Consider the following 23,808-nt stretch of genomic DNA (forward strand, 5'->3'; position numbering starts at 1 on the left):
GGAAGGAGCAAGGAGGATGTTTGTTGCTGTGGTTCCAGCGGGAAAGGGCAGAGCCATCCCAGCTGGCCAGGGAAAGCCTTTTCCCAGCTCCAGAGCTGGAAGAAGGAGCAGACGTGGCCCAAGTGACCCGAGCCGCTTTTACAGTAGCGGTTTCAGCTTCCCTGGGCGGGATGAAGCCTCGTCAGGCCATGCTAGATGAATACCCTTTTAATTTTGACCAAAAAAAAAAACCAAAGTACAAAACCGAGGCCGATTTTCTTCCCTCCCCGTTGGCGAGGATGGCGCGGTGGCACGGGGCTGGTGAAGGGCCGTGGGGAGGCGGGGGGGCTGCGGGGCGCACCCCCTTCCCACCCGCCGTCCCGGGGAGGGCAGCGGGGCGCCCGCGGGGGCCGGCGAGCGCAGGGAGAGCAGCGGGGCTGTGGGAGGCCGGAGGGGAGAGGCTGCCCGGGGCGAGCGTGGCAGAGCATCCTCGGGCGGGCGCGTGGTGCTGCGCGGTCCTGGGGGCTGCCTGGCGGGTCCTGGTCCATAAATACCAATCGGTGAGGGGCGGTGGTGGCCGGCGGGGAGCGGGGATGGGGGTCCCGGCTGGGGCTGCTCTCGGGGGTTGGCAAGGGGGGCTGCCTAGCTGATGATCTGCCGGGGCCGGCCGTAGCTCATCCCAGCCTGTGACGCGCCCTTGTTGCTCCCCATCTGTAAGCCGATGACGTTCTTGCCCTCCTTCAGCTGGCTCTCGGTGAACTCCCGCTTGTGCTCCTGCGCTTTCCTGCGGGGCGGACGGAGAGGCCGTGAGGCACCCCAAGCAGATGCACCCTCATCGCCAGGGCTGCCCCTGCCGCCCTCCCTTCCCAAAATCAGAATCATAGAATCACCAGGTTGGAAGAGACCCACTGGATCATCGAGTCCAACCATTCCTATCGAACGCTAACCCATGTCCCTCAGTGCCTCATCCACCCGTCCCTTAAACCCCTCCAGGGAAGGTGACTCAACCCTCTCCCTGGGCAGCCTCTGCTGCTGCCCAATGACCCTTTCCGTGAAAAATTTTTTCCTAATGTCCAGCCTGACCCTCCCCTGGTGGAGCTTGAGGCCATTCCCTCTCGTCCTGTCCCCTGTCCCTTGGGAGAAGAGCCCAGCTCCCTCCTCTCCACAACCTCCTCTCAGGTAGTTGGAGAGAGCAATGAGGTCTCCCCTCAGCCTCCTCTTCTCCAGGCTAAACCCCCCCAGCTCTCTCAGCCGCTCCTCTTGTTCTCCAACCCCTTCCCCAGCTTTGTTGCTCTTCTCTGGACTCGCTCCAGAGCCTCAAAATCCTTCTTGAGGTGAGGGGCCCAGAAAGCTCGGATCCCGCATCCGCGCACCCCAGGGATGCTGGGCAGGGGCAATGGGGGGTCCCCATGCCCGTGCTCCCCGCTTACTTCATGAACCAGTTGGGGTCCCCATGGTAGTGGCCGTCGTTCTTGGTGACCGCCAGGCTGCCCAGGGCCATCAGCGTCCTCTGCACCGCCGCCATGTCCTTGGCTGCCGAGGGACAAGGACGTTAGCACAGACACGACGTGGCGCCCCAAGCCCCCCCCCAGCTCCCCGCCCGCCCACCCGCACCTTCGAAGAGATCCACAGTCTGGAACACGTCCGTCTTGACCACGCCGTAGTCTTCAGCCGCCTTGAGGAACTGGGCGATCTGCTCCATCTGCTTGAAGACCATGGTCGGGGGCGTGTCGGGGATCTTGACGGGCTTGGAGCCGTCGGGGTAGAGGCTGTTGACCAGCCTGCTCAGCACCTGCGGCGGAGGAGGAGGAGAGGCTGGGTCAGCGCCGGCTGCGGCGGTCCCGGGAGCCTCCCTGGGGCCGGTGGGCACCCCCGGCTTCCCAACTTACGATGCCGTTCTTCAGCCAGACCTGGAAGCCCAGGCGGCCCCGCTCGGGACGACCCACGGCGGCGCCGCACTGCGCCACGATCCACTCCACCAGCCGGTCCTCCAGCTCGTCATCGTACTTCTTCTCGATCTTGGACTGGACGTCCCGGCTCATGCCGTACGCCGGGCCCTTGTTGGCCATGTCTGCGGCGCGGGGGACACCTGCTGGGGACGGGGACCCTCAGCTCGTGGGGCTGGTGGCCACGACGAGGTTGGTGGCCACGGCACAGAGGGGTGGCCGTGGTGCGAGGGAGGAGCGCGGTGGGAGCCGTGCCCGTGCCCTTGTAAGGACATGGTACAGACAGGGGTGGCAGGGCCGGAGGGAGCCGGGGACGATGCCAGGAGGGAGCCAAGCCCGCGGCAGAGCCAGCCGCGCTCCTCCCCAAACAGGTCTCTGCTTGGCATTAAAGCCACTCGCTGCCCTCCAGGAGCTGCGTGCCCGGAGCCCGAGGACACCCTTCGAAACGCCTGGTTTCATAGAGTTGCTTGGTTGGAAGAGACCTTTGAGATCAACCGTACCTTTCTGCTGCTGAACCTAAGCACCTCACCTGGCTGTCTTATCAACCAGGGATGGTAGAGCAGCCGCTGCCCGCGTCCCAAGCAGCACCTGGCACATCCAGTGATGCCCCAGCCCAGCACAGGTTCCACACGCAAAGCTGCGCCAGTCCCAGCTCCCCCAGCCCCGCGCAGAGCCCGCTGGCCACCAGCTGCCCCAGCCCCACCAGCCCTGTGCCCTTCTCACATCCCCTGGAGCCCAGGGTTTTCTTCCAAGGAGAAGCAGAGGCTGCCCCGAGCCCCGCGCTGACCCCACAGCCGCGCATCCCTGATGGCAACTGCTGGTCCCCAGTGGTCCTGAGGAGCCGGAGCAGCACAGAACCCCGGGCAGCGTCTCCAGCCCCGCGAGCTGCATCCCCAGCCCGAGCAGCGACGGCTTCACCACCTGGGCAGCAGGAGCCTCGTCCTGCATCGTGATCTAGAGAGCCAAGTCCCCATCCAGAGAAAAAAGTCTCCATCCAGGGAGAAAAGTCTCCATCCAGGGAGTGGCATCCCAGTCAAAGCAGCATCCCCACCCAGGGAGCAGAATCCCCATCCTGGAGAGCAGCATCCCAGGTGGAGGAGCAGTATCCCCTTCCCATGACTGGCATCCCCGTTCTGGGGAGCAGCATCCCGACGGGAGGAGTAAAATCCTCATCCAGGGAATGGAATCCCCATTTTGGAGGAGCAGCGTCCCCTTCCTGGGGAGCAGCATCCCAACTGGAGTAGAATCCCCATCCAGGGAGCAGCATGCCTATCCTGGGGGAGTAGAATTCCCATCCTGGAGAGCAGCATCCCAACCAGAGGAGCAGAATCCCCATCCTGTGGACTGGGAATCCCATCCCGGGGAGCAGCATCCCCGTCAGAAGACTAGAATCTTCATCCCGGGGACTGGGATTCCCATCCTGGGAGCAGCATCCCAACCAGAGGAGCAGAATCTCCATCCCAGGGACCGGGATTCCCATCCGGGGAGCAGCATCCCAACCAGAGGAGCAGAATCTCCATCCCAGGGACCGGGATTCCCATCCTGGGGAGCAGCATCCCAACCAGAGGAGCAGAATCTCCATCCCAGGGACCGGGATTCCCATCCTGGGGAGCAGCATCCCAACCAGAGGAGCAGAATCTCCATCCCAGGGACCGGGATTCCCATTCCAGGGAGCAGCATCCCAACCAGAGGAGCAGAATCTCCATCCCAGGGACCGGGATTCCCATCCTGGGGAGCAGCATCCCAACCAGAGGAGCAGAATCTCCATCCCAGGGACCGGGATTCCCATTCCAGGGAGCAGCATCCCAACCAGAGGAGCAGAATCTCCATCCCAGGGAGCGGGATTCCCATCCTGGGAGCAGCATCGCCACCCCAGGCACAGCTTCCCCACCGTGGGGAGCAGCACCCCAGTGCCAGGGCTTGGTGTCCCCACTGCGGGCACCCTCCCCGCCGTCCCCACCCCACGCAGGACTCACGGGCGGCTGCTCTCGGAGGCGCGGGGCGATGCTCAGCGCGGGAGCCAGCGCTCTGCACACTCAGGAGGCTGCCCGGGCGCTAAAAGGCTGGCGTTGGGACAGTGATGTCAGCGCAGCCCCCCCAGCCCTCCCCAGCGCACCGGGACTCGGGCCCAGGCACCATATTTGGGGAAAGACTCCGAAAATCGGTGACTCAGGCCCGTGGCCGAGCATTCCCGGCGTTCCTGCGCCCCAGCGGCTCTGGGGGCAGGGAGGAAGCGGGACTGGGGGGTGATGGAGTCAAGTCCATTTATAGCCAGGTGCTTCTGCCCTGACTTCATGGCTGGTTTCCCCGTGCGCTCATTGTGGGGAGCTGGGGCGGCCCAGTGGGGCTCACGGGAAGGTTGTGGGGCTCACACGAAGGTTGTGGGGCTGCTGTGGGGCTGCAGCGCTCCGAGCATCCCGTGCAGCACCCACGGCGTGGGCAGGGAAGGGCAGTGAGGCTGCGAGCATCCCCATCACCAGGCATCCCGCTGCCAACTGCAAGGATCACAGCTCCGGGGAGCCCCGGGACCCCGGCTGCCCGTGACGTGGGGTGTCCCCGGGCATCCCTGTCGTCCCCCCCAGCCCCGCTGCCCACGCAGGAGGTGGCAGACGCAGGCAAAGTGCAGACACTTTAATGCGAGTCCCTTCCCAGCGCGGGGCAGCGCCAGAGGGGCAGGGGCGAGGGGGACACGCGGCCACCAAACCCCCCTCCCCAGGACACAAGGAGACGCGAGAGGGGCCCCCCTGCCACCCCGGGCACCCCCACCTCCCACCCCCAGGACTCAGGCACTAAGAGAGACCCCGACCCTCGTGCTGGGGGGCACGGGGCTGCTGGCACGCGGAGCAGCAGCACCTTTTCCAGTGTCACTTGCCACCCAGGACGGGTTCCCTGCGGGGCGATGCCACCTGGCAGCCCCCCCCGGCCCCATTTTTGGCTACGACAGGCACGCAGCGTCAGGGAGGGACCTGGCCGGTGGGGACGGGGGGCACCGCGACCCCCAGGCTGCGCGGGGACGAGGACGGAGTGGCTGGCAGGAGCCACAGCGCAGGTGTCCCTCCCCAGGGGAACCCCTCGCCCTGCAGGGTCCCCAGTCCCAGGGGCTGCGGGCGGGCATTTGGCACGGTCCCGGGGCGGCAGGCGGCCACGGGCTCCTAGAAGACATAGATCTTGTCCCGCTGGACACAGTCCAGGTCATCGTCCAGCGTCAGCAGCACCTGCGGAGAGAGGGGAGGGGGCTGTGGTGATGCGGCAGGGAGACAGGGTGGCCGGGGGGAGCAGGGGTGACCGGGGGCTTCGTGGTGAGCCGAGGTGGCCAGGGGCTCCGCAGTGAGTCAGGGCAGAGAGCAAGGTCTCCACAGTGAGCTGGGGTGGCCAGGGACTTTCATAGAATCATAGAATCACCAGGTTGGAAAAGACCCATCATATCATCGAGTCTAATCATTCCTATCAAATACTAACCCATGTCCCTCAGCACCTCGTCCACCCGTCCCTTAAACCCCTCCAGGGAAGGGGACTCAACCCCCTCCCTGGGCAGCCTCTGCCACTGCCCAATGACCCGTTCCCTGAAAAATTGTTTATGATATTCAGTCTGAACCTGCCCTGGTGGAGCTTGAGGCCATTCCCTCTCGTCCTGTCCCCTGTCCCTTGGGAGAAGAGCCCAGCTCCCTCCTCTCCACAACCTCCTCTCAGGGAGTTGCAGAGAGCAATGAGGTCTCCCCTCAGCCTCTTCTTCTCCAGGCTAAACACCCCCAGCTCTCTCAGCTGCTCCTCTTGTTCTCCAGCCCCCTCACCAGCTTCGTTGCTCTTCTCTGGACTCGCTCCAGAGCCTCAACATCCTTCTTGTGGTGAGGGGCCCACAACTGAACACTTTTGGTTCTTTGGGGACTTTGTGGTGAGCTGGGGGGCAGGGATAAGGGCAGGGGCTCTGCAGCGATCCGAGGTGGCCGGGGGCTCTGCCAGGGGGGCCAGGGCAGCAGGACGCCGTGCTGGCACCTACCAGGAAGGAACCGAACATGGCGATGGAGGAGAGAAAGTGCCAGATGTCGTGGTCATCGAAGAAGTCGAGCAGGATGCAGTCGCGGTTGTGCTCCCGGGACTCAGCCGGCGTTTTCTGCCAGGACAGGGCTGGCGGTCACTGCGCCGGCTGTAGCTGCCGCACCGCGTCCCACCGTCCCCTCCCGTGCCCCCCGCCTGCTCACCTGCCAGGTGCTGAGCCCCTGGAAGAAGAAGAAGAGCGCAAAGCCCCAGACCACGGAGGTGCCGACGATGCAGAGCAGGGGGATGAGCTGGATGCGCTCGCCGCTGCGGAGCTGGGGGAGAGGCCGGCGTCACCGCGCGGGCGCCAGAGGGCAGGGGGGCCCATCCCCACCCCGCGCGGGGCACCCGCCTCACACCTTCATGATGATGTAGAAGGCGAAGTAGAGGAGGAGGTTGCAGATGCCGATGGCCAGCAGGTAGGAAGCGAAGTCATTGGGGCGCACGATGAGGCCGTAGGCGGCGCTGGGGACGCAGGAAAGGGCTGTGGGTCCCCCTGTGTGCCCCTCTGTCCCCCCCAGCATGCACGGGGGGACACGGGGGCTGCTTCTCACAGCCGTCACGAGCTGGCCGTGCTCAGCCCAGCCAGGAGGAGCACTCACAGCGACCAGTTGATGATGTTTCCCATGACCAGGAGCACCATTCGGTCCTGTGAAGGGCGAGGGAGGCGGTGAGGGGCGGGCGGGGAGGTCTCCAACGGAGCCAGGACCCCCCCGGTGCCGGCACTCACCACGTACATGGGCCCGCTGCACTGCCGCACGCAGTCCGTGTACAGCACGTGCAGGATCCGGCGCAGGATTCCTGAGTCTGCGGCACGAGGAGAGGCCGTGTCGGGGGGACACGGCGCTCTCCCCAACCAGGGGACACCACAACGTGCCCCCCAAACCCCTCTCAGAGCAGCATCCCCGCCTCACCCAGCTTCCAGCGCCCCATGTAGTAGAGCTGGGTGCTCAGCAGCAGCGTGGCCAGGATATGGATGACGGAGAAGACGATCCAGAAGGCCGTGTTCCCCTTGCCGAAGACCTGCGGGGCGAGCGGGGCCGTGGGCAGGGGAGGGAAAACCAGCCGCCCCCTCCTCTGCCAGCACCCACCGTACTCACCACGCCGACGACGGAGAAGAAGATGACGAGGGCCAGGCAGGCGTAGGCGCTGTAGGCGCTGGCGTTGATGTCTGGGTGACGCTTCTGGTAGAGCTTCAGCATGCAGAGCCCCGCGATCATGTACATGAAGGAGGTGTCTGCGGGGACACGGCGGTCAGCGCGCGGCCCCGGGGCGGGCGGCAGCGGCTCGGGGGGCACTCACCAAACTGGAAGTTGGTGTAGTTGGGGCAGACATGGTAGCAGGCGCTGAGCAGCCCCTCCATCATCAGGGCAGTGCCCATGGCGTAGAAGAGCCCGAAGTGCTTGGGGATGCCGCACTCCTGCGGGGACGAGGAGGAGTTGGGGGGGTCTTGAGGGGGTGACACCCCCTCCCCGCGCACGCAGCCCGCCCCTCACCAGCGCGTGGGCGTCGTTGCGCAGCAGCGCGCGGTTGTAGTTGATCTCCCGCTGCAGGATGATGAGCAGGAAGAGCAGACCCAGCAGGACGTAGCCCAGGTTGCTGAGGATGTTGTTGAAGGCGCTGCGGGGCACAGGGCAACCCAGAGTGGGTGTTGCAGAGTCTGAGCCCTCCCAGGGACCCCGTCCCAGCTGGGAGGACCCCCAGACACCCACCGTCCCCCCTGAACCCACCTGATGTTCCCCAGCGGGTGGGCGCACAGAAAGTTGTAGTAGCAGATGTCCTGGTTGCCAGTGACGTTGACAACCTGCGTGCGCAGCAGAGGGTGGGATGGGAGCCTGGGGACACACTCTCATGTCCCTGTTTCCTGGCATTCCCAGGATTTCAGCTTGCTCCCACCGGAGTCACCCTTACCGTCTGGTAGGTGATGACGAGCTGGATGACCGGGAGGGCGTAGAAGACGGCGATGGTGGCGATGTTCCTGGGAGAGGCAGGGGGTGTCAGGGGCCGGGGATGCCGCTCGCTGTTCCCCATCCCCAGGGCCCTCCCCTCCACTCACCAGAAGTAGATCTGGTACTTCTTGCGCAGCACCCGCTTGTCCTTGCGGGCCAGGTCGGCCACGCAGAGGTATTGCTGGAAGGAGAGGCAGGCGGTGGCTCGCCCCACGCGGGGAGCAGCTCGAAGGGGGGACGGGGGGCATGGGGTGGGACCCACCTTGGTGCGGATGACGTTCTTGTCGTAGTCGATGTCAGCCAGCGTGTCGTAGTCATCCTCCTCGACGGAGCTGAGCGAGTCCAGGCGCGGCCGGCCGGCCACGTTCTCCAGCGACCGCTGCCCTGCGGCCGAGCCGGGGCCATCAGCGGAGCCCCCAGGTTGAACCCGCAACGTGAGGGGCACCCCGATCACCCCTAATTAAGTCAGCCACCCCCTCCCCACAGGTTCTGCGCTGGGGATGGGCACCAGCTGCGAGCATCGTGCCGTGTCCCTGCTAGGCTGGGGCTGCCCTCGCTGCGAGGGAGGGTTGCTCAGCGCAAGCTCGGGGCGGGACAGATTCGGGGTTGATTGGCCCGTCCCTGCCCGGTACCAGCATCTACCCATGGCAATGGCCAGCGGCCTCATCGGGGCGGGCGCCGCGCGCCGCTTGAACTGCTCCTGCCCTTCAAAGGAAAGCGAGAGTTACTGGAGCGGGAGCGGGGACGAGTCCCAGCGGGGACGTGGCCATCCCGGTGGACGCCCCGCGTGCACAGAGCGACTGGCAACTCGGGGCGCCAGGAGAGGCAGAGCCAAGGTGCTACCGGCACCGTGGCACCGTCGGGACCCGGGAACGCCAGCTCCGCGGGGCTGTGACCGCACCGGCCACCGCCCCGCCACCCCGGGACTCACCTGCGTAACCGTAGGAGCTCTCCGTGGAGCCCACGCTGTCGGTGACGCCCTCGGCGCTGCTGGAGGAGCCGTTCCCTGCAAGGATGGGCAGACACGGTGGGCACGGCTGCCCGCGGGCAGGCAGCGAGGCGCGGGCAGGCGCGGCACTCACCGAAGGAGCCGTAACCGTAGCTGTCGTAGGGGCTGTGGCCCAGGAAGGAGTCGGGGATGCTGCGGGCGTGCCCTGCGGGACAAGGAGGGCCCCGTCAGCCACCCCCGGCCCTGCCCGGGGAGCGCGGCCGCAGCCGAGGACAGAGCGGGCGCCGGCACCTACCCAGGAGGGATGCTGGGTCCCCGGGAAGCCGTGGGAAGAGAGAAGAGAGAGACAGACAGGGTGAGACAGCCAAGCCCCCACGCAGCCCCAGGACGCCCCCGTCCCCCAACACCAGGTCCCTGGGGAGCTGGGGGGGGGCTCGGGGGGACAGCAGGGAGCTCCCGCCGAACTGAGAGCTTCGCCACGGGCTCAAGAGGGCGAAACAACCCAGAATCCCACCAGCCCCTCACCCGTGTCCAGGCTGGGCGAGTCCATAGCTGCCAGGAGCCCCTTCTTCTTCTGCTGCCTGCAAGGAACGAGCCCATCAGCTGCACCAGGGTCCCCGCTGCACCGGGACCGTGTGCCAGAGACAGGGGACAGGATGGCACAGCACCCAGCGGCTCGGAGGGGACAGGGCAGCCGGAGACTCACCGGCAGCTCTCCCAGCAGGCGATGAGCAGCGTGAGGATGTAGAAGGAGAGGAAGATGCCCAGGCAGAAGAGCACGCTGCTCACGTAGGCCTCGGCTGCACAGAGCCAGGACAAGTCCTCAGGGTGGGCGGCAGCCCCGGGGACCTGCTGTGGGGTCCCCTGAGGAGCCCGGCACCCCCAGCCCCAAATGTCACCTCCTTACAGGTTATGGCGGGGGACACCATCACCTCCAGCATCTTCTGCCGGTTGTGCTGATCCACGGGCTCCTCTGGAAGAAGGCAGAGCGGGGGCTCAGCTCCTCACCCCGTCCCCAGCATGCGCCCACGGCGGCACAGACCCCTCACATCCCCCCGCGGTACCTGGGGAGGCGTTTTTGGAGAGGGGGTAGTAGGGCAGAGCCCCCCCGCACACCTCATCCTCTGTCTTCACCACCACCACCACGTAGAAGCTGTTGCTGGGGAAATCCTTCCTCTGCGGTGGCCGCGCCGGGATGGGGAGAGATGCGGGGTCGCGATCAGTGGAGCCCAGCCGAGGGGGTCCCCGCTCTCTGGGTCCGCGACGGAGCGAAAACCAGTCCCCACCAGTGTCAAGAAGGGGCTGGGAGCGGCACAGCCCCATCGCTCAACCCCACAGCACAGTCCCATGCCTTTGGCTCGTGGCATGGACCCACGGCACGGACCCACTGACTCGTGCCCACCTGCACGGTGATGGCCGCCTTCTTCGTCATGGTCTGGTACATCCCGATGAAGGCCACGTTGTTGTCCAGGTCGTAGACGGGGCACTGTGGGGCGGAGGGGCTGTCAGTCCCACCGGGGGTCACCCGGGTGGGAAGTCCCACCACCCAAACCTACCAGGATGTCCTGGATGGAGATGACGGAGCAGGGGAAAGCCATGGCCGAGGTCACCTTCACAATCACCGAGTCCGTTCCCTTGGGGAACTCATACTTGAAATACTGGAGGGGAAAGGGTCTGTCACTGCCGCGGTGGCCAGGCTGAAGCCCCTCTCCCCCACTGCCCTCTCCTCACCTGGGGCTGCGCGGCCGTGGCGTTGAAGCTGAACCTTTTGTTTGTCCTGCAGAGAACACGGAGAAGGACGCGGTGAGGGCAGCCGGCAGCAGGCGGGGACGGGCGCTGGGGCGAGGGGCTGCCCTCACCGCAGGACAAAGTTCTCCACGCGGGTGACCCGCAGCTTGTAAGACGTGTTGCGAACGGACAGCGTGGAGACGTCGACGTAGAAGTGCTGCGTCTCCACCTCCATCTTGGTCTGGGGCTGGCAGAGCGTGCGGCTCACCTCCTGGTACGCGTATTTCCGCTGGTACCTGGGCAGGTAGAGCCGTGCTGCGCCCACCGCCCTGCCGGGACCCCCGTTCCTCGGCCGGCTAGCACCCACCCCACTCATACTCACAGTCCCCGGAGGATGAGCGGCACCTGGAAGGAGACCACCGCCTCCTTCTGCCTCACCACGAAGAGCACGGGCAAGTCCTTGTGCTCGGAGAGGACGTTCACCGACACCCGCACGCCCTCCGTCTGCAGGGAGAGCGCCGAGCGAGGCGTGAGCCGGTCAGCTGGGCTCGCCGCCGCCGGCTGGACTTTGCCCGGCTGTCATGGCAGAGGATGCGTCGTCTCCACTGGAGACACCGCGGGGACGCTGCCACCTGCCCCGCCACGCGCCCCCAGAGCCCCTGGGGACGGGGAACCCGCTGGGACAGCAGCCGGTGCGGCCACCTCGCCGGCTCACCCAGTTCCTCCGGACGCTGTGGTTGAAGGCGTAGATGTGGAGCAGGTTGGCGTCCACCCAGTCGGCGTAGGTGGTGTCGAAGACGGCCTCCTTCTCCTCCACCTTGCGCTGCCCGGGCGGCTGGGGCAGGGCGGGCGGCAGGGCCAGCAGCGCCCAGGCCAGCAGCGCGGCCACCCCGCTGCCCGGCATCCCGCAAGCATCCCCAGCCACACCCGCGCCGGACAAGGTCCGCCGGGGCGGGACGGGATGGGATGGGACGGGGGAGATGAGATAGGGGAGGTGGGGAGGAGATGGGGGAGGTGGGGAGATGGGGATGGGATGGGGTGGGAGAGGTAGGGGAGGTGGGAATGGGATGGGAGGGGATGGAATGGGATGTGGGTGAGATGGGGATGGGACGGGACGGGATGGGATGGGAGATGGGATGAGGTGGGGAAGGTAGAGGAGATGGGATAGAGGAGATGGAGATGGGATGGGGGAGATGGGATAGGGAAGATGGGGATGGGATGGGAGAGGTGAGGGAGAGGGGAGACGGGAGACGGAGATGGGGGAGATGGGATGAGATGGGGGAGGTAGAGGAGATGGGATAGAAGAGATGGAGATGGGATGGGGGAGATGGGATAGGGAAGATGGGGATGGGATGGGAGGTGGGGGGAGAGGGGAGATGGAGATGGGGGAGATGGGATGAGATGGGGGAAGGTAGAGGAGATGGGATAGAGGAGATGGAGATGGGATGGGGGAGATGGGATGGGATGGGATGGGATGGGATGGGATGGGATGGGATGGGATGGGATGGGATGGGGATGGGATGGGATGGGGATGGGGATGGGGGAGGTAGAGGAGATGAAGTTAGGGGAGACAGGGGAGATGGGGATGGGATGGGATGGGAGAGGTAGGGGATATGGGATAGGGGAGATGGGGATGGGATAGGGGAGGTGTGGGGAGATGGGCTTAGGAGAGATGGGGAGGGACGGGATGGGGGAGACGGGGACTGGACGGGATGGGGCGAGACGGGAAAATTAAGGGAAAGGATGGGGTGGGATGGGGAAAGGAAGGGGTGGGGAAAGGACAGGTGGCACGGGGAAGGGTGGGGACGGGACGGGAGGCTCAGGCGGGGCGCCCCGGGGCCCCCTGCCCCATAGCGAACCCCGCGGTGTCTCGGTGCCCGGAGCCGCCGCCGGCCCCGCCCCGCGTCAGCAGCGCCGGGAAGTGACGCGGGGAGAGGCGGGGGGACACCCGGCCCCGCACCCGGCCCCTCGGGGGAACCCGGCCCCTCAGGGGACCCTCGGCCCCGCAGGGGACCCCCGGCTTCACACCCGCCCCTCAGGGGACACCCGGCCCCACACCGGCCCCTCAGGGGACCCCCGGCCCCTCAGGGGACACCCAGCCCCACACCGGTCCCTCAGGGGACCCCCGGCCCTCCGTCAGGCCCCGCAGGAGCCCCTGACCCGTTGGGGACCCCAGAGGAGAGGCCCCTGCCCCACAGGAGACTCCACAGGGGACCCCCTGCCCTATCCCAGACCCCAGAGGAGAGGCCCCTGCCCCACAGGAGACTCCACAGGGGACCCCCTGCCCTATCCCAGACCCCAGAGGAGAAGCCCCTGCCCCATATGGGACTCCATAGGGGACTGCTGCCCCTATCAGACCCCAGAAGAGAAGCCCCTGCACCATCTCAGACCCCAGAAGAGAAGCCCCTGCCCCATAGGGGACTCCATAGGGGACTCCTGCCCCTATTAGACCCCAGAGAAGAAGCCTCTGCTCACATGGGAAGCCCCTGCTCTATATGGGACTCCATAGGGGACCCCTGCCCTATCCCAGACCCCAGAGGAGAGGCCCCTGCCCCATAGGGGAGCCCACAGGGCAAGCCCTATCCCACAAGTGAAGCTCATGCCCTAGATGGGACCCCATAGAAGAAGCCCCTGCCCCATAGGAGAGTCCTTTCCCTATCATACCCCACAGGAGAAGCCCCTGCCCCATATGAGACTCCATAGGGGGCCCCTGCCCCATCTCAGACCCCATAGAAGAAGCCCCTGCCCCATAGGAGAGTCCTGCCCCATCAGACCCCACAGGAGAAGCCCCTGCCCTGCATGGGAAGCCCATGCCCTGTATGGGACTCCATAGGGGACCCCAGAGGAGAAGCCCCTGCCCCATAGGGGACTCCTGCCCCTATCAGACCCCAGAAGAGAAGCCCTTGCTCTATATGGGACTCCATAGGGGACCCCTGACCTACCTCAGACCCCAGAGGAGAAGTCCCTGATCCATAGGGGAGCCCAAAGGGGAAGACCTATCCCACAAGCGAAGCCCTGCCCCCTATGGGATCCCATAGGGGAAGCTGCATCCCCTAAGTGGACCCTGCCCCATAAAGGACACTACAGCGGAGCCCAAGCCCCATGCAGGTCCCCATAGGGGAAGCCCCATCCCCTAGGGGAGCCCCAGAGGGGTCGGTGCAGCTGCCCAGTCTGGACAGACGAGCTGTGTGGTAGTTGTGGGGCGCCAGGAGCCGTGTCCAGCCCCGGGTGGCCACAGCAGGACATCCTCCTTCCCTGCCCCACAGCTCCTCTGTGGCCAAACCACTCGCCCAGCCCGGCTGCAGCCAGCACACAGGCACCGCTCCTCTTCCAGGAGATTCCTGCACCCCCACAGCCTCCCCTCCCACTCACAGCACCCTTCATCACCACAGCCTGATGTAATCCAAAGTAACTCCTTGTTTTTCCACAGCTCCATTCATGGGGGAAGCAGAAGTGAAGCCACGAGGCATCCCCAACACCCCCAGCCCAGCTGCTGACAAGCCTCCCGCTCACACCCTCTGTCCAAGGGCCTGGTGGCCATTTTATCCCACTTTTACGTACCTGCGAGTGATTTTTTTGGCTCTAAATCCCCCTTGGAAATGGCTCAGCCCCACCTGACCTGACCGAGAAAGCCCTTTGCTAGTCCTGAATTGCCATCCAAGAGCTCGCCTGCTGGTTTCCCTCCGTTCTCTGCGGGACAAACATCAGGAGACAAGAGCGCTGCTGCTATTGTGCACTTTATTTCTACAGGTCCTCTCGGCGAGGAGCCCCAAGCACTTTTCAGCCAGCCTGCACGCTGCTTCCAGGGGGTGACGCTGACGGCAGATGGAATGACGTGCTGGGAGGACAGACGGACGCCCATGCAGGAGCGAGAAGCACAACTCCAACCTAGGTATCGCCTCTGCTCGATGTGCACTCCCTGTTACAATAAATCCAGTACAAGCTGAGGTCCTGTCGAGGGCCAAAACACTGGGAACCTGCAGAACCTCGGGGCACAGGACCCGAGCTCCACATGGCAAAAAGGAGAGGGAAAACGAACAGACAAAGCCCCCAGTGGAGCTGGGGAATGAGCGGCTACTAAACGAGCGAGGATGGAGCCAAGTGCAACTCCCAAGGCATCGGGGAGCGGCTGCTGCGAGGGCAGCCGGTGGGAGAAGCGTTTGGCAGCTCTGGGCACGGGGCAGCAGCTCCCCGGCCCCGCAGACAGGGAACAAAACGAGCCACCAACACGGGGAGGGGAGGAAAGACGCCTTGGCGCGCACACACACACACACAGGCTGCAAGACGGTGGGGTGAAACACTGACATTTATATCGCGATACGCACCAACAGAGCGAGTTCGACCAGCCGATGCATTTTTGCCAAAGCAGAATCACAAATTGTTTGTCCTGGGGAGGGTTCAGGGTGGCGAGTGGCGCCTGTGGGCAGGGTACGGGCTTTCCTCCACACAGGTCCCCTCCTATCATCCTCCCATCCCCTGGCAAGTTACAGAGCCTCCTTCTGTCCTTCCACACCTTTTTCTCTCTGCTGCACTGGATACGAAACCAGCGATGCCCACACAGAGGGGACAGCGGGCTCTGGTGCTGTTGAACACAATCGGGGTGTTTAAGGAGTGGAGAAGCACCCTGGCCAGTCCTTTCCCAGGTAACCCTGAATGATGACACCATTCCCACTGGCCCAGCCTCAACCCAGGGGACATCGGTCCCCCAGAGCTGTAACTGATGCTTTTTTACACCACAAAGCGCTCGGTTTTTAGTATGAACTCAGCGAGGAGGGAGAACCCCTCCTTGCCCTCCCACACAGGCGCACGGTGGTGAGCAGAGCAGTTTCTTACTAGGAAGCAACAAGCAGAGCTGAAGTCTGAGCGGAGGCAAAGCCATCCTCGCTCTCCTTATGCGGCACCAGCAGCACCAAGGGAGGATATGGGAGAAGAGGAGAGCTGGGAGCACCCAACCAAGCACAGAATGCAGCATCATGGCAAGCCAAGCCAAGCCAAGCCAGCAGAGCCGGCCTCGGTGACGCTGGAGGAGGCTCAGGAGCCAAATGTCCTGGCCTGCTCGGCGCCCTGCCAGGAGAGGCTGACTCACACCACACACAGCACAGTCCTGGGTAGCATCACTCGAGCCAAGTGCAGCGAGAGCGGAGAGGGAAGCAGGGATGCACAGATTAAACCAGCATGCTGCTTTCTCACACAGGCCTGGAGACCTGAAAAGCTCAGAGGGAGCAGAACGTGGCTTATCCCATCTCCCAAAAGGTGTGTGGTGGGTGGGATAACTCCTTTCTCCAAGAATCCTTCACCACAGCCTATTTTTAACATTTCCTTCTCCACTCTCCCTTGCCCCAAATCCTCGAGCGAGCACCGTATCGGAAGCGTGAGCAGCGCTCCCTGAAAGCCCATCCTGCAAGGCAGCAGAGCTCCAGAACACAGAGGCGAGCGAGCCTCGGGGAGCAGCGCGTCCCCAGCCTGGCTCGTTCGGGTAGCACCGTAACCCCTCCTCTACTCCACAACTTCCTATTCCTCCTGGCAAGTGGGACACTTCACCTTTCCTTCATCTGTGGGTAGATCACAAATACTGGAAACAAAACAGACACTACGCATGCAATCCAGGCAGAAATCCTGCTATGATAAAGCTACAGGAAGAGGGGAACGTAGTGGGGACACTGAGGAATTCCACACCAGCACCCTTCATTACAAAAGGGCGGACAGACTACACTGTGCAGACACCCAAACACCCCTTTGGAACGCAGGGAGAAGTGCCCGCTAAAAGCCTTCTGTTCCTCACTGATTTACTTGCTGGGCCGCAGAGCGCTGAGCTCCAGCTCTAGCAGGTAAAGCCAGGGAGGAACAGGCTCTGTTCAAAACGTTTTTCTTTGCAAGTCAAGTTATCCATCCACTGGGGCTCTGCCTTTCGGGTCCAAACCAGCTGCTTTCTGAACAAGAAAACCTCTTGCTGTAAAAGGAAAGGCTGTTTTCATAGGATCAGTCAGAGACTACAACCAGCTTTCATCACAAAAACAAACCAAACCAGCATCCCAGCTGGCCACAGCCCTGCACGAGGGCTCCTCCCCATGAGCTCTCCTGTCCAGAGGTGAGGAGCAGCTCCCAGGGCAAGAAAAGCTATGCCTTTACTTTGCTTTTTACTGTAAGAGGCTGTAGTTGCTCAAATAAAATGTTTATACAAGTAAAACAGAAGAGAGAAAGAAATATACACCTTGGAATCCGTAAAGCTTCAGAGTGATTCAAGTGTTGAAGACGGGGGCAACCGCTCAGAGGGGTTTCCTTTAGAAAAAAAGGATCTAACAGTCACTTAAAAACCAAAAAGAACAACAAAGAACAGTGCAGAGAGCCCTGCGGCACAGGCATCGTGGAGAATGAACTGTCGCTTCTAGTGGAGCAAGGAAACAACTGCCCTGTGCGGTGTTTATGGGACAATTAAAATCCTAAACTGAGCAACTGTTAAAAGGCAGCGACACCACACACAGACAGAAGCAGAGAACAGGACAGCCTGCAGCACCGGAATGAGATTGCCCCGGGGAAAGCGAGGTGGGAGGAAAGGGGAAAGGCGCCCCGGCTAGCAGGCACAGGGAAATCAGCACAGGAACAGGCACCTGCGAGAGCTGCACCAGTGAGGTTAACCGCTTGCTTCTTTACGTTTCTGAATTCATTTCATGCTGCTTCAAAACGGGGCGAGAAAGCAACAAGAGTCACTTAACCCTCCCAGATAATAAACTCAACCAACCAAACAAAAAAAACCAACCCAACAAACTCTAAAAGGCGGGACCGAGTTTGAAAAAATGCATCTGTTCCGGCTTGTGCGAGTGGAATGTGATTCGTGTTCACGGGCTAATACACAGCGCACAATCCCTACAGCCGGGAGCGGTGAGCGGGAGCCGTGCGCGGGCGGTCAGACAGGCTACAGGGGTTCTAGGACAACCACAGAGCAACGAGACATGAGAGGGGCACAGAGCGACAGTCCTGTTCTCCTGTTAAATGAGGAATGGTTTAAAAGTAAAACTCGTCTTCAGCTAATTTCCTCCTGCAATAAAACCAACCGAGCCGGCCCTCGTATGTACAAGACCAGTTAAACATCAGCCTTCCCCCTCAAAACACTAGGAACGAACATCCGGTAACATTCTACAATGGAAAAGTGCTTTAAGAAAGAAGGATTCTGTAGTGCCAGTGACAGAACTGATCTGATGGGCTGGGTGATGCTGTTAATGCTGATGCCGGCTGCTCAAGCCAGGGCAGCTCGTTTCTCCTCGGGGGTCTCCTCCAGCAGCTGCATGATCAGTTCATGGAGGGGTTTGCAGATCTTTGCGTAGCCCCCTCCCGTCAGGTGCAGGAAATCAAACATGTCGTGGTAGGAGATGGTGCCGTCGGAGTGCACGAAGCCCACGTCCACATCCAGCAGCTGGACGTTAGGCAGTTTGGGGAGCGAGGCCTTGAGCAGATGGTTCACCTTGGCATTCTTCTGCCGCAGTGGGTTTGGCTTCTCTCCACGAGGTAGCAGACCCTGGTGCAAAAGGGAAGCAAAAAAGGGCTTCACAGGACTTTGACAACACAACGTCTGCCCCCCAAGGACTCGTTTTACAATGTTTCTAAGCGGGGAGGCACTGCTGCTAATGGGAACGGTATTGACACCTCTGGAGGGGATGAAAGGGTGACTCCCACAAAGCCAAGCAAAGAGGGGAAGCAGGCACAAAGCACAAGATAAATGAAGTGCTCGCCCTCCCCTGTAAAAACCAGTAACTCCCAGTACAGCAGAAGCACGGGGCTCGGTTTGTTTTCCCGCGCCAACAGACGTACCAGCACAATCACTTTGGCCTGTGGCTGCTGGGAGTTGATCAGGCGCACGATAGCCTCGATTCCTCCTGCCACTTCTTCTGCTGTGTTTTCATGGTTGTTTGTTCCAACCCAAACAACGATGACCTACAGAGAGATAAAACATTTGCAGCTTCTTCAAATTGAGTCGGAATTGGATTGCTGACCCTGAAAAACCTCCGTAAGCATCACCCACACCCCAAAAGCTATGTCAAGAGTCAGTTTGGCTCAGGTCTGAGCCACCCAAGCCCTGAAGTCTCTTCTCAGCCAGCATGGGGCTGCCTAGTTCCATTTTCTGCTCATACCTTCGGTTTAATGTTCTCCAGTTCCCCATTCTTCAGTCTCCATAGAACGTGTCCTGTGGTGTCTCCACCAATCCCAAAGTTCAACGCGTGAAGAGGTGAGAAGAGCTCTCGCCATATCTGCAATCAGAAACCAACCTGCTATTTCAGAGCTATTTCTGACCATGAAAGAGAAGCCATGTCTCCAAGGACACGGAAAGCAGCCACAAGGCATCCTCCAAAAACTCACTTCTGCAGGACATTTAGACCCAGGACGAGGCTTTACCTGAAGGGAGCTGCTGAGGTTCGGGCACTGGCAAAACAAAGGAAGGGAAAGTGCTCACCAGCAGTAATTTGCCTTGCTCACCGGTGACAGAGAGGGCTGGGTCTGTCACAGAGCACGGTGTCCCTTGCATCCCTACCAACGGGGCTCCTGAAGGAGGAATCTGTGACCTGAACAAATTCTTTTCCTCTCCATGGGACAAACTGGATCACTCTGGGAAGCCGCTGGTACAGAACACGGCTGCGCAGTCACCACTGCAGCGGAGCTGAACTCTTCTTTGCTCCACAAGAGCTCTAGGGAAATCCAGTGTGCTGAAACTACAGCACCCCAAAATGCGAGAGGATTAAGTGTGTTCTAGCCACCAGGATGTACCTGCAGAGAACCTGACATCTGCCCTCAGGAGCCTGGAATCCGAGACTTGGGAAGTAGCAAGGGGTTTAGTAAAGCATTGAGGTAGAGGCAGTCAGTGACAGCTTCAGACAAAAACTGCAAACGGCTTACACACAGCCTGGGACAACTTTGTACGAGCAGTGGGAAGTTAAGGAAGGAGGGCAGGCTAAACCTGAAGGGATGGCGGTGAAATCGGAACAGAAAAGATGGAATTATCAGTGTTAGGTGTGATCATCAATGACCAGACTTAAAGAACCACTCTGGAACCCCACTGCCCTCCTTCCTTTAGCTGTACCTCATACTGCTGCAGAAGCTGCACCATGGAGTCACCCACGAAGAGCACGTCGGGCTCCTTGTCCTTGCAGTCCAGGACGAATCTATTATGCTGTGAAAAGAAAGCAGCAGGGTGAGCTCTGGCTGAGTGCTCAGCCGACAGCTCTGCCTCGGTATCGACGCTGTAAGGGACAGCTGCCAACCAGCTTCCCTGCTACCGAGTTGTGCCATTCCCACCACTTGTAGCATCATGGAAAGGTTTGGGTTGGAAGGGACCTCAAAGCCCATCCAGTTCCAGCCCCTGCCACAGGCAACGACACCTCCCACTGGATCAGGGGCTCCAAGCCCCATTCAACCAACAGGCTGCCAGCTTTGGAGCAACAGAGCTGCTATGGCCTCAGAATGGGAAATGCGGGCAGATAAGGCACAGGCAGCGCTCCCCCAACAGCCCCCAGCTCTCCAGGAAAGAGAATGCGAGCTGGTGTGACTCCCAGGCTTACCTGTGACATCCACCGGTCATCGCCCTGGATATCTTCAGCAGCGTGTGGAACTGCAGCTGGATTGGAGTCTCCCTGGCTCATCCTGTTCCTGTGGAAAGAACATTTTTGAGGAGCTCCCTTCAGCTGTGCTGTGGACAAAGGCTGCCTGGCTATAAATCACAGCACTCCCTAACATTGCCAGTGAACGATTCCATGTGTTGGCTTCTGGATAACAACAAAACCCATTTTATCCCAGGCATGGCTGCCAGACAGAATAGAATGGAATGGTTTGGGTTGGAAGGGATCTCAAAGCCCATCCAGTTCCACCCCTGCCATGGGCAGGGGCACCTCCCGCTGGATCAGGGGCTCCAAGCCCCATCCAACCTGGCCTTGAACACCTCTGGCTCTACAGATTCATGCTGAAGGCACTGACCAGATACTTCAGCTTTGATGGCAGCCAGAAAGACCCTGCGGATCAGCCACTATTAATGTTGGGATATCCAGCTTACAGCGGCTGAGCCCAGCCTCTCGGCAGGATTATCCGGCTGCAGAGGATAGGGCATCATAGTGGCATTGATCCTGAAGAACCCGCACCAGGAGAAGTGCTGGGATACGGTGTCTGGCAGTGCCCTGAGCCCTTCCCTGCTTGCAGCAAGTGCCCTGGGAGCAGCAAGGCTGGACACGGACTCTTCAGTTTCACCAGAGGGGGAGAGGCTGCAGTCTCTGACCCCGGGGTAGGGTTGGTCTGCATAGCTGCGGGGGAGCTCCTCTTCCTCCTCTTTGTCTTTCTCCTTCTCATCTTCACCCTCATCCTCCCCTTTCTTGTCCTAATCTTCATCCTCCCCTTCCCTCCCTTCTCCTCTTCATTCTCATCTTCCTCCTCCCTCCCTCCCTCCTTCCTCGTTTTCATCCTCCTCCTCCCTTTCCTTCTCTTCTCATCTCTCTTCTCCTTCTCCTCCTGCCCTTCCTTCCCCGTTCCAGGCCGGCTCTGCCCACCGCCCCCCCGCCCCGTTTCCCCTCGGCTCCCCCCACGGGGCGGTTCCCCCGCCGCCCAGCGCCGGGCCCCGCGGCTCCCTCCTCCCGCGTGCGGCGGGATGGCGGCTGCCCGACCCCTGTCGGCCCCGCTTCCCCCCCGCACTCACGGCTCCCCCCGCGACTCCATGCGCTCTCGCCGGGCGCTGCCTCCCCTCGGCCCGGCCCCCACCGCGCCTGCGCCGCCGCCGCTTCCGCTTCCGCCTCCGCGCCCGGCGCCGCTTCCGCCGGAAGTCCCGCCCTGAAATGCGCCGTGACGTCACCCCGCCGGGGCTGACACCCTTCCGCGGCCTCGGGGCCGCCCTTGACCTTGAGGGCTGGGAGGGGGCGGGGCAGAGGGCTCGTTCTTTTCCCAGAGGAACGCGGTGGGCCGAGCGATCGCTCCGCGTTCACCGCTTCCCGTTGGTTTGGCCTCAAACCGGCGGCGCGGGGCGGGGCCTCGCGGCGGGGCCGGAGCGAACCAATGGGGAGCGGGGACGGGAGCGGAGGGGGCGTGGCCTGGTTGGGGGCGTGGCCTAACTAGAGGGACCAATAGGGAGCGGTGATGGGCGTGGGCTCGCGTTTGGGGGCGTGGTCACAAGACGCAGGGGGCGTGACCTATTAGAACGAGCCAATGGTACACGAGGGGGGCGTGGCCTCGCTTGAAGGGGGCGTGGCCTGTCCAGAGCCGACCAATGGGGAGCGGCGTGAGCGCGGCCTCGAGCGAAAGGCGCGCCAACCAATGAGAAGCGCCGGAGGGCGGGACTCAACCAACGGGGCGCGTCGCGGGGGGGGGGCGGGCCCGACTCTCCCCAATGAAAAGCGCCGGGGGGCGGGGCCCAGCCTATGGGCGCGGCGCCGTGGCGCGCGTTGCCGTGGCAGCGCCCCCCCCCGATGAGCTCACGCGGTGCCGCAGCCCCGCGGGGGGGAGGAGGAGGAGGAGGGAGGGAGGGAGAGGAGAGGGGGGGGCGGGCAGCGCTCCTCGGTCCAAGATGGCGGCGGCGGCAGCGAGCGCGGGGGGGGCGGCCCCGGCGCCTCGGCTGCCCCCGGCCCCGCCGCCGCCCCGCGGGCCCGCCACCGCCCGCATCGGCTACTACGAGATCGAGAGAACCATCGGCAAGGGCAACTTTGCCGTCGTCAAGCTGGCCACGCACCTGGTGACCCGCGCCAAGGTGAGGGCCCGGCCCGGTACCGAGCGGGGGTTTCCCTCAGGAAGCCCTGGGTGTGGGGCTGGGGTTGGGTATTCCAGCCCTTCCAGGTATTCCCCTTCTCCAGTGGCTCCGGGAATTCCTCTTTCTGGGGGTTTCAAGGTGTTCTAGCGCTGGGTATGCCAGGGCTCCCAGGGATTCCTCGGTTCTGGGTAGTGTAGGGCTCCAAGGAAGCCTTTTTGGGGGGTCTTCCAGGGCTTTAAGGAATTCTTCTCTCTGGGGTCTTCTAAGGCTCTAAGGAATTCCAGTTTCTAATATCCTTGGCCTCCCAAGTATCTCTCTTTTGGGTCTTCCAGTGCCTCGAGGAACCCCTCTTTTTTGGGTCTTCCAGGGCTCCCAGGAACCCCTCTTTTTTGGGTCTTCCAGGGCTCCCAGGAACCCCTCTTTTTTGGGTCTTCCAGGGCTCCCAGGAATCCTTCTTTTTGGGTCTTCCAGGGCTCCCAGGAATCCTTCTTTTTGGGTCTTCCAGGGCTCCCAGGAATCCTTCTTTTTGGGTCTTCCAGGGCTCCCAGGAATCCTTCTTTTTGGGTTTTCCAGGGCTCCCAGGAATCCTTCTTTTTGGGTCTTCCAGGGCTCCCAGGAATTCCTTTTTTGGGGGTCTTCTAGGGCTCCCAGGAATTCCTTTTTTGGGGGTCTTCTAGGCTTTTTAGGTATTCTTCTTTTTTGAATCTTCCAGGCCTTGAGGAATTACTTTTCTGTGTCTCCCTGGAATCTCAGGGATTCCTTTTCTGGATATTCCTGGCCTTTCTGGAATTCCTTTCTTTGGGGTGTTCGAGGCCATGCAGCAGCCATGGGGGATGAAGGGGGTTGCTAAGGGTTCGAGGTCCACGCTCCGATCCCGGCCACTCCATTCACTCCTGGAACGTGGCTGGCGAGGAGCCGCGGTGCCCTGTTCTGCCTGGCTCTGGAGCAGGTCTGTCTGCCAGGACAGGCGGCTGCGGGAACACTGGAGTCTCCTCTGGAAGCTGTTGCAGGGTGAAAATGGAGATGGAAGCAGCGCTGGGATGGGAACGCAGCCGGGGTCGCGCAGGCCTGGGCCAGATCCTGCTCACCCTGCGACTGCTGCGGTGGCCTCGGAAGCGCTGCAGATGGAGGCCGTGGAGCTGGTGTGCTTCCCGTGTCCTCCCACCGAGTTGTGTTGTATCAGAAGATCCGTGTCGATCCAGCGTTGCTTCCATTTGTTGAATCTCTGGCTTTTTGCCCGTATAAGTAAGGAAAATTAATTCCAGGGGCTGTTTGGAAATCGGTCACCCAATGCCTCCCGGATGGTTCTTTTTGGAATTAGGTTATGTTTCCCTGTCATGGATAATCCGGTGTCTCCTCCCATGCTGTTGGGTGCTGGATGCTGCACCCTGCCCTGTGCTTCCGCTGCTCCTCTTCAGGCAGAGCTGAGCCAAACGCTGGTGATGGAAGCAGGGCGATTGGTTTGGATCCTTCCAGCTTGGGAGGCCAAACCTTTTAGGCAGAAATCACTCC

At 62.2% G+C, this 23,808-nt stretch overlaps 4 protein-coding genes across 9 annotated transcripts in view; 1 reads left to right on the top strand and 3 right to left on the bottom strand.

Annotated features, from left to right (window-relative positions):
• Nucleotides 1-187: 187 nt before the first annotated feature.
• On the bottom strand, nucleotides 188-4,055 carry TAGLN (transgelin). The gene is made up of 5 exons (XM_069876401.1): nucleotides 3,902-4,055; nucleotides 1,869-2,068; nucleotides 1,594-1,771; nucleotides 1,410-1,512; nucleotides 188-763 (listed from the first exon to the last, which is right to left on the bottom strand). Exons 2-5 carry the CDS (start codon nucleotides 2,046-2,048, stop codon nucleotides 622-624), a joined length of 603 nt encoding a protein of 200 aa, XP_069732502.1. The 5' UTR covers nucleotides 2,049-2,068; nucleotides 3,902-4,055; the 3' UTR covers nucleotides 188-621.
• A 486-nt stretch (nucleotides 4,056-4,541) lies between these two features.
• On the bottom strand, nucleotides 4,542-12,065 carry SIDT2 (SID1 transmembrane family member 2). 5 transcript variants are annotated; one of them, XM_069876386.1, is made up of 28 exons: nucleotides 11,302-12,063; nucleotides 10,969-11,090; nucleotides 10,718-10,882; nucleotides 10,590-10,635; nucleotides 10,415-10,516; nucleotides 10,261-10,344; nucleotides 9,923-10,034; nucleotides 9,766-9,831; nucleotides 9,565-9,658; nucleotides 9,384-9,439; nucleotides 9,154-9,165; nucleotides 8,992-9,063; nucleotides 8,841-8,915; nucleotides 8,552-8,614; nucleotides 8,172-8,293; nucleotides 8,017-8,090; nucleotides 7,872-7,938; nucleotides 7,691-7,764; nucleotides 7,457-7,580; nucleotides 7,263-7,380; nucleotides 7,061-7,197; nucleotides 6,875-6,983; nucleotides 6,691-6,767; nucleotides 6,563-6,609; nucleotides 6,320-6,425; nucleotides 6,125-6,235; nucleotides 5,923-6,036; nucleotides 4,542-5,140 (listed from the first exon to the last, which is right to left on the bottom strand). In XM_069876386.1, the coding sequence occupies exons 1-28, from the start codon at nucleotides 11,488-11,490 to the stop codon at nucleotides 5,078-5,080; spliced, it is 2,601 nt and encodes an 866-aa protein (XP_069732487.1). In that variant the 5' UTR covers nucleotides 11,491-12,063; the 3' UTR covers nucleotides 4,542-5,077. The 5 variants fall into 5 exon arrangements, with proteins under 5 accessions (XP_069732487.1, XP_069732488.1, XP_069732489.1 ...); XM_069876387.1 differs by lacking the exon at nucleotides 9,154-9,165; XM_069876388.1 differs by lacking the exon at nucleotides 8,552-8,614 and having other exon boundaries at nucleotides 11,302-12,062.
• A 2,242-nt stretch (nucleotides 12,066-14,307) lies between these two features.
• On the bottom strand, nucleotides 14,308-21,341 carry PAFAH1B2 (platelet activating factor acetylhydrolase 1b catalytic subunit 2). Its single transcript, XM_069876399.1, has 6 exons — nucleotides 21,256-21,341; nucleotides 20,135-20,222; nucleotides 19,657-19,746; nucleotides 18,713-18,829; nucleotides 18,393-18,515; nucleotides 14,308-18,099 (listed from the first exon to the last, which is right to left on the bottom strand). Exons 1-6 carry the CDS (start codon nucleotides 21,273-21,275, stop codon nucleotides 17,821-17,823), a joined length of 717 nt encoding a protein of 238 aa, XP_069732500.1. The 5' UTR covers nucleotides 21,276-21,341; the 3' UTR covers nucleotides 14,308-17,820.
• A 750-nt stretch (nucleotides 21,342-22,091) lies between these two features.
• The window catches only part of SIK3 (SIK family kinase 3), a 58,552-nt gene continuing 56,835 nt past the window's right edge, over nucleotides 22,092-23,808 (top strand). For both annotated transcript variants that reach the window (XM_069876595.1, XM_069876596.1), the window contains exon 1: nucleotides 22,092-22,296. In XM_069876595.1, the coding sequence (XP_069732696.1) occupies nucleotides 22,117-22,296 (180 nt within the window). In that variant the 5' untranslated portion in view covers nucleotides 22,092-22,116. The remainder of the gene's footprint in view (nucleotides 22,297-23,808) is intronic.

Source organism: Phaenicophaeus curvirostris, chromosome 25 (assembly GCF_032191515.1).
Source record: "Phaenicophaeus curvirostris isolate KB17595 chromosome 25, BPBGC_Pcur_1.0, whole genome shotgun sequence".
Lineage (NCBI taxonomy): Eukaryota > Metazoa > Chordata > Aves > Cuculiformes > Cuculidae > Phaenicophaeus > Phaenicophaeus curvirostris.